Here is a 12,461-nt window from a genome sequence, read left to right as displayed (position 1 = left end):
ACAACAGATTTACTTATCAGAATAACCAAACTGTCAAGTTCTCACACTGCAGGGATGAACATATGTAACCACAAAACAGGAGACACACCTTAAGCAAGTATTTCATGACATCTTCCATGTAGCATCTTAATGTAAAAAAGTATCAATATCAAGGTCCAGATTGCTATTTTTTTTAAATCTGAGTCAAAAAATATTTCCATGAATGTTCTTAAACTCCACCCACAGCATGCAAAGTTACATCTTTTCCTGTATTCTCTGCAACCCAAACAATGCAACAGTGAATGAGCATCTTGGGCTATTTTATTTCCATTGTCCAAGCTTCAGAGAAATGCAAAAAGTAAGCAAACAACCCAAATGGTGAAAAGTTGAGTTTAATGTTTATTTTAAAAGATGATGCCCAGTGACAAACTTTAGTGACATCTCCAGTTTATTTATTAGTAAATATAAAGATTTATTATTCTAGACATTTTTAGTATTGGAGCGCTGTACTGAATTATACACTATTACTCCAACAGCAGTGGTAAAATGGCACTGTTTAACAAATGTGCTTTCAAGGCTTATGCTCGGACATCATTCCTGCAGGGTTAATGATTATATCTTTCAGTGTAGAAAAACCCCTGGCCAACTAGTGAAAAATCTCATCTATATCACCAAAACATTTTTTATTTATTCATTCAAGGACTTTAATGGTTGGATTTTTTTTTGAGAGAGAGATTTCTTTTAAACGCCCATTTACCAGGGAATAAGTTTGTATACATGTTATACTTTAAATTCTATTTAAAGGGACACCTAGTCCCAGCTCAAAGAAGCACTCTTGAAAGGGCAAGTGCATATTAAATCTCTCTCTAGATAGATTTTGCAGAAGGCCTTAATATACAACAGATTAGCACCAAAAGTAAAAATGGGGGGGAAGGGCACAATTTTAAGGACCACCTGAAAAAAAAAATACTGACTTACGTAACAGTGCAAACAAATGCACCCCTGCCAAAATATTACTTTGAAAAGCATTAAACAAGGCTAGTCTGAGCTCAGGGGATTTGACCAACATGGATTCAGAAAGATGCTCTTTGCAGCAAAATGGCCACACTTTTGGCGAGGCAGAGCTTTCCCAAAGCATGTCCTCCAGTATTTGCCTCAACATTAAATCCTTTCAAAACAGACTCGCTCCCATAAACCTTCTTCGGTCTTTTTATAAAGTCGAGGTTTCCTGTTAGGGAACAGGGAGGCAGCGGGAAAGGGATGCTCTTTTAAAAATAGCAACGTGGATCTAAGGTGGGAAACAAAGTGCGGTGGTTCAGCCAGAGGCGACGTGGAAAGATTCTGAAAAACAAGATGGTGTCATGAGCTATTTCGAACCAGATGGATGATAACATTGCATGGCTACTGGTGCCTCTAGCTTTAATTTCTGGCCTAGACAAATGCCCCCCCCTTTCAGCAATGCACAGAAAAGCAATCAGGGCTGACGGAACGCTAGCACAAAACACATTTTTGTAACTTCAGTTACCTGTAATATCTGTTTATCATCCTGCTCCAACCACAAGTCCACGTGTGGGAAAGGCATCCAGAAGTAAGGTCCAATGTGGAGTTGCTCTGTCTTTGCATCATAAATATTAGTCATCTGTAACAGGGAACAGACTTTGAGGGTTTCCCTATTGAAATTGAGCAGCAAGTGAACTGAACCCTCTATCTCACTGAGCCAACCATGCCATGAAGGGGAATGAGCTTATTGCTGGCTCCACAGCTCCTTCCCCCACCCCCTGATATGCAACAAACTGCAGCTCCTATCCTAGGCCAACAGGCTATTCTTCAGTGGCCCCTGCTCCTGTCCTGTTCAGCCATCTACCTCTCCTTCACTGCTGCTCTTGTTTCAGCTCCCTTGTCCACCCTGCAATGCTGCTACCCACTCAACTCTCTCTCCCTACTCTGCCCTGGATTAACCAAACGACTGGACAAAACAGCTGCTCTGCACTTATACAAGAGGCTAAATAGCCTTTTGTGCCAGAATTTTGGGCTCAAGACCTTAAGTGGCAAACCTTAAACTCAGAGATTCCAGCTGCTTCTACACCATGATCCTGGGGACAGCAGAGGGTGTTTCCCTGTTATGGTTTATTAGGCATGGGTCAAGATCCTGCAAATACTTCCTTGTGTGAGTGTCGTCTTACTGAAGTCGTTAGCCTTTGGATGAAAGCAGTGTCTTTATGTAGCAGACCTGCATCTGAGAGATCGTGTGGACCGATGAGAGCTGGGTTCAATTCCCAGTTCTGCCACAGACTTCCTGCGCGACTCAGGCAAGTCACTTAGTCTCTGTACCTCAATTCCAGGTCTGTAAAATTGGATTAACACCACTATCCCTCTCTCATCCTTCATCTGCCAGGGACTAACTCCAGCACCTAGCACAGTGGTACTCTGATCTCAGCTGAGGCCTCCAGGAGCTACTGTAATACAAATACTGAAGTCTGTCCTTGTTTCCAAATAGAATACTTGTCAAAGTTTTCCACCAGGTACCAGCAGCTGTTGTAGTACAGATATTGGCTGGTATGTTCAGTGTTCCTCTCTGATTACACAACCACAAACTGGCAGTGTTTTATCTTAATTAGAGTAATTTCTCCTTAAGGAGTAACTATTAGTTTCTGACAGACAAAATATCAAGAGTATTTTTCTCTTAAGAGTTGTTCTCCTCCCCCCCAAATATATATATTTATTTTCACTCACTGGTGCTCCTGTTAACATGCGAGCTGAACGCAAATCCTCATCTGGTCCCTTATCTGGAAAAGTTGCATGGAAAATCTCTGCTGTTTTAACATTCACAGCTGGGGAGAACATGGTTGGAATAAAACACAGTTAACCAGCTAATGACGACATTTAAAATGTCCATCCCCCTACAAACAGCATTCCAGACCAACAGCGCTCTTTGGCACAGACAAGGTGAATTTCAGAACCTATCAGACACTAATATCAAGACTATGACAGAGAAACATGTCTGGTAAGTTTCACTTTCTGGTTCACTTGTATTTTCACAGTGCTATTTGGTTGGGTTTCTAGCAGCCCTGAGGAAAGTTTAAAGGAATATGGTCAATTTGAAGATACCACTATAGGAATACAAGTTTTGGACAAATTTCATTCCTATAGTGGTATAAAGATCACAAACAAAGTAGTTGGGGGGTGGGGGAGGAAGAGAACAAAATCAACTAAACCCAGCAGAAAGGAGTTGGTCTCCAAACAGAAAAGGCAAAGGAAGGAGCAGTCTAGCTCACTGCAGGCCAATAGTTCAGCTAAATGCCATGAAATAACCCTTCAGGCTCTATGATCTCATTAAAAAGAAAAGAAAAAATATACATATGCTCCTGACCAAGAGGACCCTTTCAACAGGCATTTCCCAAGCAGCAGTACATCTTTAGCGTCTAGCAAAGCCAGTCTCTGAGTGGTATTAGCAGCAGCCCTGTCCTACCAGAGTTAGCATCAGAGCTACACTGATCTGTGCACCATGGTATTTTAGATCTTCTATATTAGCCTTGGCTGGCCAATGTGTTACCTTTAGAAGTCTAAAAGCAACCAGTTTAAAACAGTATACTGTACAAGATGCATTGTACTCACCTATTCCATAAATGATTGGAAAATGATTGTCCTTTTCCTCCCTATCATTTAATTCTGTTTCAAAAAGAACAAATATGTCAAATAATCCAGCCACTGTCAGCATGTTTATTTCTAAACAGCATTAGTTTAGCTTTAGTCAGGGAGGTGCCCAGACCTTACCCAAAAAAAAAAATTGTGAGACATGCAGCATAAAGCAGCCACAAGGGAACTGGAAACTTAGGTTCATATCCTATCATGGTATACAGGACAAATTCAGACACAGTCAGGGTAGTTCCATCTCAGAAGAATGGCAACTGCCTATGCCAGTTCTGAATTAATCCTTATCTTTGGTGGACATTTATCCCCAGAACAGAACCAGACTATATAAAATCACTACACCCTAGAAATCATTCACATCCTAACAGGCCTGGGACTGAAACAGCTGCTCAGGACTAAAATGCATTGGCAAGGGCAGCAGGGGAAAGGTGTAACTCTTCTGCCCACACCATGACTGGCTCTAGCCAAAGCTACTGGCCCTCAATTTCACATGCCAAAAATATACAGCTGTAATGATGCCATGTTTCAAAGGTTTAAGCTACAGCCAGTGTGAAAATACAGCTCATGTTCTCACTGAACATGAGACATCAAAAATAATCAGACTTGAATTGGCTACAATGGAGGAAGAAGGAAACAGAAGAGGGGACAGAGGACAAGGATGATAAAAGATCAATAATTTGGGGCATGTGTTTTCTAGGCTCCCATACACTTCATTCATCTGTCTGCTGCAATACTGACAAAACAAACACACTAAATGCAGGAGGCAGGTCTAGTGATGTCAACTGATCCTAGATGGGTTTAGGTTTCCTTCCCAGCAGAAACACAAACATCTTCAATTTGAAGTGCTCACAGGACCACATGGGTGAAATACTTCAGCTATTTCCACAGATCCGACTAGCAACTGCAAGTTGCCATAGCACTTCTGGGAAGAGAAGCCCTAGCCATTGCCCTACCTGCGGAGTGCTGTGGTAAATCACTATTTCCAGAATACCAACTCTGGAGTGCCCAACTAAAATGAACAGATCAGTATACAACAGCAAAAACCACTGTCGGCAATAAGCTCTCATGTGCCTAGAGCTCACAGACTCGCAAAGCTTACAGGCCGGATCGAAAGGTTCTCTCTCCTACAGTGAAGAGCCTCACATTTATTTCAAAGACTAAAAATACTTTTACAAAAGGGAAAACATTAAAGCTCTTACCTGTCACACAGAAAGTCACTAAATGGACATCATCTTGCTGGAGATCAAATGTTCCTACAGCAACAACAGGAGCGGCAAGGTATAAAACTGACTCATGTCAAGGCATGTAAACTATGGGGTATATCAACACTGTGCACTGCAGCTTACACATGAGGCCCTCGTTACCAGCAGGAAATCTCCCACTCCATTGTTCTCGATACAGATAATGGAGGAGTGTGTGTTTTCCAGATATGTCTCAATATCTTGCTCTTATAAAATAAAGAGAAAGCTACTCTATATAACAGTAATTTACACAACTGGCCACTGGCAAGGGCAGAAAGTTGTTAAAGAGAAAGCCTTGTTCTGTCAACATTTTATGCCTTTTACAAGCACTTGGTTAAGGTCGCTCTGGCATTGTGATCTCAGGTTTTGTTTGTTACACATTTAGCAGGGTACATTCATTAGTAATACCCATTTTATATATGGGGAAATATAGGTACAGAGAGAGAAGCGACTTGCCCAAGAGCATACAGCATAGTACATGTGTAAATCATCTCAACTGCACCCCCCCCCATGTATAAACACTTCAAATTCCCAAATGGAGAAACACTCAAATCCAAGATTTTTTCTACTGTATAATTGAGGATTAAAATTACACACACACATATACTTGGCCCAAATCCAGCCAAAATTCTAGTTTTTAGACATGAGAATGGAAAAAAATGTGAACTTACTAAGAAGCTGATTAGTAAGTTTTTGTGATAACTGCCTATCATCATTGAAACCTCCAACTAGGTGAACTTCCAGCCTAACAAATAGAGATGGAATAACAGGAAACAGCAATTAAAAAGGCATCCCAATGTGAATAGCTTTTCAATACAATCCCCAGCCCACACTGTACACTGATCATTAGAGAAGGCTCATTTATTATAGTCACATGCGCCAGTTGATTGTGTATTACCTCATGTGAGTAACCTCTTTGTTCTGGACACTATAGGGAATATCAGATGAGCAGCACAAATGAAGGACTTGAATCTGAGAGGCACTGAACGTGGGAAGTTGCCACTGAGCTTGATGGGATTTATAGGTGCTCAGCTCCTCACGGGACTGGAGCTTAAATTACAAAGCTGTGTTTTAAGCTTCTCAACAAAGATCAATTAAATGTACTCCAGTGACTTCCTTACAACTCACTCAAACCTTAAGATCAGGGTCTTGGTGAGACGGGTGTGTAAATATGGCTCCTCTTTCACTCTATAGGTCTGTTCTCTGTGGCCAAGCTCTTCAAAAGTGACTAGTGATTTTCAGGTATCCAACTTCAGGGGACCCCCGTAAAGGGACCCAATTCTTAGACAGTGCTGAGTAGTCACCAGCTGAAAATCAGGCCCCTTTAAGGTGTTTCAAGTAAGTCTTGGATCAGGTGTATTCAGCGTCGTAGCTGCCAACTTTACCAAGTTTTGCCTCTACAGGTCTAACAGGAGTAAACACAATCAAAAGGAATTGAGCTGGATTCTTTTCTGGCTCCCACAACAGCAACAGAATTTATAACTAATTTCTGATTCAGAAACTTTATTGTTTTATGTGCAAGTCAGAAACTTCCAGATTAACTCAGATCCCAGAATGAGTTTACAGGACCAAAAAAACAAAAATCCCTTTGTGAAACTAAGCACATTTGAGATGGAAATCACTGAGACCCAATAAACATGGAACCTCACAATGGCAGTTTTACAGAGACACTATTCAAAGCAGAATCACGCTTTAAATTAAATCACTGCTAAGAGAACTACAAAAATAATATATACATACAAACATCAATGGTGCTGAGTAAATCAAGAGCAAGAAAAGCTATTAAATCCATAACAATGCCAGTAGGCAAAAAAAATATCACTGTGGAAACAGTAACTTGTTGAGATGTGTTTTCCTGCCCTGGCTCAGCAAGCCGCTAATTCTTTATCTGAGCCCCAAATGATCACATTTAGAATTTCCTGCCTTACACACAACAGACACCTGTGAAATACCATATACAAGACATAATAGAGCAGCGCTGACCTTCCGCATTCTGTGTCATTAGAGAAAGATTTGACTGCACTCATAATCAGCGACACCTCGGCTCGCGTGTTGGATCCATCACAGTGGGTCAAGCAGGTAGCCCCACTCCCTGGAAGGCAGGCAATAAGGAAACATTTACCTGACCACAGCTCTGTACAACAGCAACAAAAACTTTGTCATTCTGTAGAGTAGGTTATAAAAATGGATAAACCGCATCCAGATTTTACAGGAGGAGAAACTGGCACTAAAAGAGATTAAGTGACTTGTCTGATATCACACAAATTCAGTGTAGTCAGGAACAGAACCTCAGTCTCCTGATTCCCAATATCCTGCTGAAACCACTAGGTCTCCTGTGCTGCCTTCATAAGAGCAAGAGAAGGAGTTCCATTCCCATCTCTCACTAAGGGCTTGTCCACACTTGAAACACTACTGCAGCACTTCAGCATAGACATCACCTTTACCAGCAGTTCTCAAACTGGGGGGCAGGACCCCACAGTGGGTCGCCAGGGCTGGCTTAGACTTGCTGGGGCCCAGGGCCGAAGCCATAGCTTGAGCCGCACCACCCAAAGTCTGAGGGTTTCAGTGCTGCGTGTTGGGACTCGGGTTACAGGCCCCCAGCCTGGGGCTGAAGCCTTTGGGCTTCAGCTTTGTGCCCTCCTCCTTCACCCTCCAGGTCAGTTGGGCTGAGGCAGGCTCAGGCTCTGGACCCCCGGCCTGGGGTCATGTCATAATTTGTATTGTCAAAAGGGGGTCACGGTGCACTGAAGTTGGAGAACCCTTGACCTCTACCCACGGGAGTGCTTCTTCCGTCAGCATAGGAAATCCACCTCCCCAAGAGGCAGGAGCTAGGTCAATGGAAGAATTCTCCTGCTGACGTAGTGCTATCTACACAGGGACTTCGACCAGTTTAACTTCGTTGCACAAGGGGGTGGATTTTTCAGTCTAAATCTGGATCGATCTAAATTCTTTAGCGTAGACAGGCCCTGAGTCACTGTATGACACTAGACAAGTCACTCACTTAACCAACAAACCAGACTCCTGTGGTCTAAGGGTCAGAGTAAACATGCAGCTCTAGTGTGTGCTGCCGAAGGTCATGCAGGCTGGTAATAGCAAGATCTGTTTCTTAAAACTTGACCCATGCAAACCAGAATAAATGAATTAGGATACCCAGTGCAAGCTCAATACATCAAATGTGGAAATTCCATATGAAGTAACAGTTATTACACAGCCATTATTTGAGAAACATGCATCTCATGGCCCAGGTTTCCTTTATGATACCTGTGTGTCTGAGCACCACCAAGTGGCAGGTAGTTGCATCATCAGACCCAAGGATGGACACGGAACCTGTTTTAAAGGAGAGAAATACAGTAAGAATTTGGCCGTCATGCCTGTTGCTTCAATAGCTAACATTACTGCATCCCCACATACCATCTTTAGGGGTGGTCACTGCAAACTCTCTTTGCTGGATGTACAGAAGTCCTTTGGGTCCCACTGTTTGAGCAGGTTGGCCTCTTAGAACTCTTGCTTTCTCCTGTAAATAAATTGCACTCAGACTAAAATGGCTGAAAGAGCAGGTACAGCAAGTACTAGAATGGACACTGACCCAACCAGGCCTATGGAAAACAAAGGGAATCAGGTGGCAGTTCAGGGAAGACCATGAAGGCTGAGGTTGACCATAAATACTTATATTTCATGGTGTTTTACATCTTCAGTAACAAAGGGGGAGGCCAAAGACTCTGAACTTGGATTGGATATCAGCAGACCTGAGAGTGACTGGTTTCCACAAAAGCCAAGCGTACAATCATGAGTTTTGGAAGAAGGCTATAAAAGTCGTTGACTCCCAAAGAGGTAAGTGGCAAGAAAGAAGAAGAGTTTTACATCCCCGAGGCTCTTTCCAAACATTAATCAGTTAATCTTCACATCACCTCAGACACAGAGAGACTGTCATCCCCACTTTAAAATGGAGAGACAGAAAAAGAAAGGGACTTGACCAAGGCCACATAATCATCAATTAGTACAAGAGCTGAACTCAGCAGTTTCTGGCTCCTAGCCCTATGCTCAGTCTACTGCTAAGACTAGAAGAGTTAAATATTTAAGTCAGACCTATTAGCTTCCCTATAGTTGTTGTCTTGGATGCTTTTAAGAGACATTCACATAGGATAATTTTTAAGGCTTGACTGTGATAACCTTACACACATACACCAAATCGCATGATGCAACATGAGTAGTACGGCTAAAGTCAAAAGGACGTCTTATGGAAGAAGATACCATTCAAGGTGAGGAAGGTAATCACAATCTAGAGCTAAAATACCAGAAGATATGAACAAAAGAATCAACTTGATTACTTGTAAGTTGTTTTTATTTGATGATTTCATTCATTATAAATCTTTATTATTATTATATTAGTACTAGAGAATTAACATACATAAGCCTCCTATTTGGAGAATGAACCAAAGTCTATTGTACCAGCAAACCCTGAATTGCTCAAATGATTCTGGGTCTCCCCATTAGAAGCTGTCTTGGAAGTAGAAGCACAAACACTATGTTCATTTCTTTAGCTGGTAAGAAACTCCTCCTGCTGGCTGGAATGCAGTAGCGGGATAGATTCTAAGTGATATTTTCTCATCTGCACTCCACAAAACATTACATAACCCTCCTTCCCATAAACCAAACTGTTACTGAGTACTCAGTTTCCTGAAGCTGACCACACACATCATTCAACACTGATTTACTTTAATACCCAATGACAAACTTGAGTCTGTTTTGTTCTAGCAATGTCTAAGACTGGCTATGTTGCATACCTGATTTGGGAGCTGCAGAGGCTCAGTGAGAATCTAGCCAGGGTATGGACTTGATGATTCACTAGGGGTTCTCCACTTCCAGTGGCTATAGCAGGATAGCATTCTCTAGTATGGGAAGGGGGGGGGGAAATGGAGCTTGGGCTTTTTTGTTTTTTGGTGTTGTTTTTTTTTTTTTGCTTCTTGATGATGCATAAAGACCCTCCCCCCAATACCCATAGCTGGACATCTATGCCCCTGCACTGCTCATGCCAGAACACCCTGTATCAGGGCTTCTGGGCCCCCAAGAACACCACAGGCTGGGATGTGTATGCCTCCAACATGTGGGCGCCACATCAGGGTTTCTGCCCCCCCACCCAGCACCCCACACTGAGGGGGAGAGGGGTGAGCATGCCTCCAACACCCAAGAGCACCCTATGCCAGAGAGACAAGGTCTGGCTCGAGAGCTGGTCTCTCTCACCAACCGAAGCTGATCCAGTAAAAGATGTTACATCTTCCAGCTTTTCTCTCCAATATCCGGGGACCCACATGGCGACAACACTGCATATACCCTGTGCCAGGGCATTTAGCCCACTGAAAGCGCCAAACACAGAGGCGTACAGACCCCCATCCTACTTGATTACCAATGTCACATGCAATTTAACTCCCCTTTTCCCCGTCAGAGCCAACAGGCTCTGGACTTCTCCTCATTAGAGGAGAGGGGCCTCCCGTCCACCCCGCCCAGCTCGGGAGCCCGCACAAACCTACTCCCTCCAACTGGGCACTGCAGCTCCCCTGGTTGGAGTCCGACAACCCTCCTGCCTCCCCTGCAGCCCTGCCAGTGCAGCTCCCGTCCCCTTACCTCCAGCTGCGGGTAGGTGCGGATCACCTCCGCCGGGGGCTGGGCCAGATCGATCCGATCCCCGTTAATCAGCAGAGGCATCTCTGGGAAGCGCCCGCTCCTGCGGCTGCTGGACGGACTACTTCCGATAGCAGCCAGCTGGGAGGGGAGGCTGCACGGGCTGACATCGCAAGGGGTTCTGGGAGATGTAGTCCGGATGCAGAAGCCTGGTTTGGATTTGAGTACTTCTGTGCAAGCAGCCGGAGTGTCTGCGCAGGAGCCTGACTTCAACTAAGGGCGGGGAAAGAAAGAGATACTGATGCACGTTAGACCACGTCAGCATAGGTACTCTCCCCCTTAAAATGAAACTTGCAACCCCAGCAAGGATTGAAGAAATGTGTGGTTCACAGCTAGGACAATTGCAGATCTGTCTGAATGTCCACCTCCAGGACAGGGACTACTGAACTCCAGAAGGGCTGTATTTAAAATAAACCACCTCTAATGGAAACTACAGGGGGCATTTTAAGCAGGCGGAATAGAATGACCTATCATGGAATCTGCCCATGACAGCAGGTGTTAGTTCTCTCATGAAAAGTACCATCAATTACACAAGCAGGGCACAAATACTCAAACCAAATTTTCAGCAGGCCAGTAAAAAGAGGCCCACTGAATGTGTGGGCCCATCCATTTGTACATGTAAAAATCTTGTCTTTAGATAAGAAGAGGCAGTAAGATATACTCACACATACAGATTTTCCCCCTTCGCATCCACATATTTTGTGCATAGTTAGATCCATGCTGAAAATTTAGCACATTATGTCAAATTAAGAGTTTCATACCTTAAAAGCAGTAAATAATTAATTGCTTGAGGTATATTCAGAAATATTTATTTAAAACTGGGTACTTTCAATCAGCCCCCACTTCCTATGCAGTGGCTTGGTATCTGCAGCACTCACACCACAGCCCTCACATCTAATGGCCCAAGTCAGACTTTGTACAGGCTGGGAAGTGATACTGTGGTCTGACATACATTGCATTAATTCATTTAAGTCTTAAACAAATCTGCTTTTTCTTTCTCCACAAAAGTCAGCGGAATCAGACGTAATTACTAAATTATGAGTTGTACTGGAAGGGTCCCTCAAACTGTCGTCAGCAAGCTGAAGTGAAGGAAATGTTGGGATGAAATCAGCCCTCTCTGGATACTACTACAAATCTCTGGCAGAGATTACTTATAACTAGCTCTCATAAAAATACTTTTGTAGAGGCATTTTTGCTTTTGACTACACTAAATGTCATGTATTTTCAAATTAATTTCCCAGAGATACAGATCCCAAAACTGACATCCTTCTCAAAAGACACACACAGACCTTACGTCATATGCCACATGATAAGCAGTGGGCTATATATATTGCTAGTTAGACCTGAATGGAAAATGTAAAGATGTTGGGAGAAAAACCAGATCCCCCTTTCATTTTCCAGCCAGCTGTATGCTCAGTATTCTCACTATAATTTTGCTCAGCAAAGTATAAACAATTCTAGAAAAAGTGCAGCTTAATAAGCTTATTAGCTAAGTGTTATTGCCTCCTTTTGTTATGGTTATAAAAGCATAAATGGGAAAAACAAGCAAAGAGAATGCAGTATCCATAGTCTTTGTGATCACACATAGTCCTAATCAAGGATTTATCACAGACTAAGACACAGAAACAATGTGGGTGCCCCTTGTTAAAATACTGCTTACACAGAAGATCCCTGACAGTCTAACACCCTGAAAGGTCTGGTGTTGATTGTTTGACTAGTTAGGACAACTGAATATGTCATTTTTTAACATTACAATCTTCAAGATGTCCCAAAATATGGGTCTAGAGACAAAGCAAATATTTTTCTAGAGCTAATTATATATATCACACACGTGCGCAAATCCCCAGATCACATACAAGACACAGCAATGTTAGCCAGAAGAAAAAACTGGCATTATGTTTTGGAAAAAAG

At 42.8% G+C, this 12,461-nt stretch overlaps 1 protein-coding gene across 1 annotated transcript; it reads right to left on the bottom strand.

The window, feature by feature from the left end:
* Positions 1-360: 360 nt before the first annotated feature.
* NTAN1 (N-terminal asparagine amidase) lies at positions 361-10,690 on the bottom strand. The gene is made up of 10 exons (XM_044980402.1): positions 10,494-10,690; positions 8,283-8,385; positions 8,133-8,198; positions 6,855-6,963; positions 5,543-5,616; positions 4,830-4,883; positions 3,595-3,648; positions 2,713-2,810; positions 1,505-1,618; positions 361-1,320 (listed from the first exon to the last, which is right to left on the bottom strand). The coding sequence occupies exons 1-10, from the start codon at positions 10,572-10,574 to the stop codon at positions 1,141-1,143; spliced, it is 933 nt and encodes a 310-aa protein (XP_044836337.1). The 5' UTR covers positions 10,575-10,690; the 3' UTR covers positions 361-1,140.
* Between the last annotated feature and the right edge of the window lie 1,771 nt (positions 10,691-12,461).

This window comes from Mauremys mutica, chromosome 11 (assembly GCF_020497125.1).
Source record: "Mauremys mutica isolate MM-2020 ecotype Southern chromosome 11, ASM2049712v1, whole genome shotgun sequence".
In the NCBI taxonomy this organism is placed as follows: domain Eukaryota; kingdom Metazoa; phylum Chordata; order Testudines; family Geoemydidae; genus Mauremys; species Mauremys mutica.
The sequence above is the reverse complement of the archived record's forward strand: the minus strand, read 5'-3'. Positions and strand labels throughout refer to the sequence as shown.

What these genes read in the sequence shown, in the direction of transcription:
- NTAN1 (XM_044980402.1), bottom strand. Translation starts at nt 10,574, where the DNA reads ATGCCTCTGCTGATTAACGGGGATCGGATCGATCTGGCCCAGCCCCCG. An exon ending in AGTGACTTTCTGTGTGACAG is followed by an intron (nt 3,649 to 4,829) that starts GTAAGAGCTTTA and finishes TTTTTGAAACAG; the next exon opens with AATTAAATGATAGGGAGGAA. An exon ending in GCATGTTAACAGGAGCACCA is followed by an intron (nt 1,619 to 2,712) that starts GTGAGTGAAAAT and finishes TCCCTGTTACAG; the next exon opens with ATGACTAATATTTATGATGC.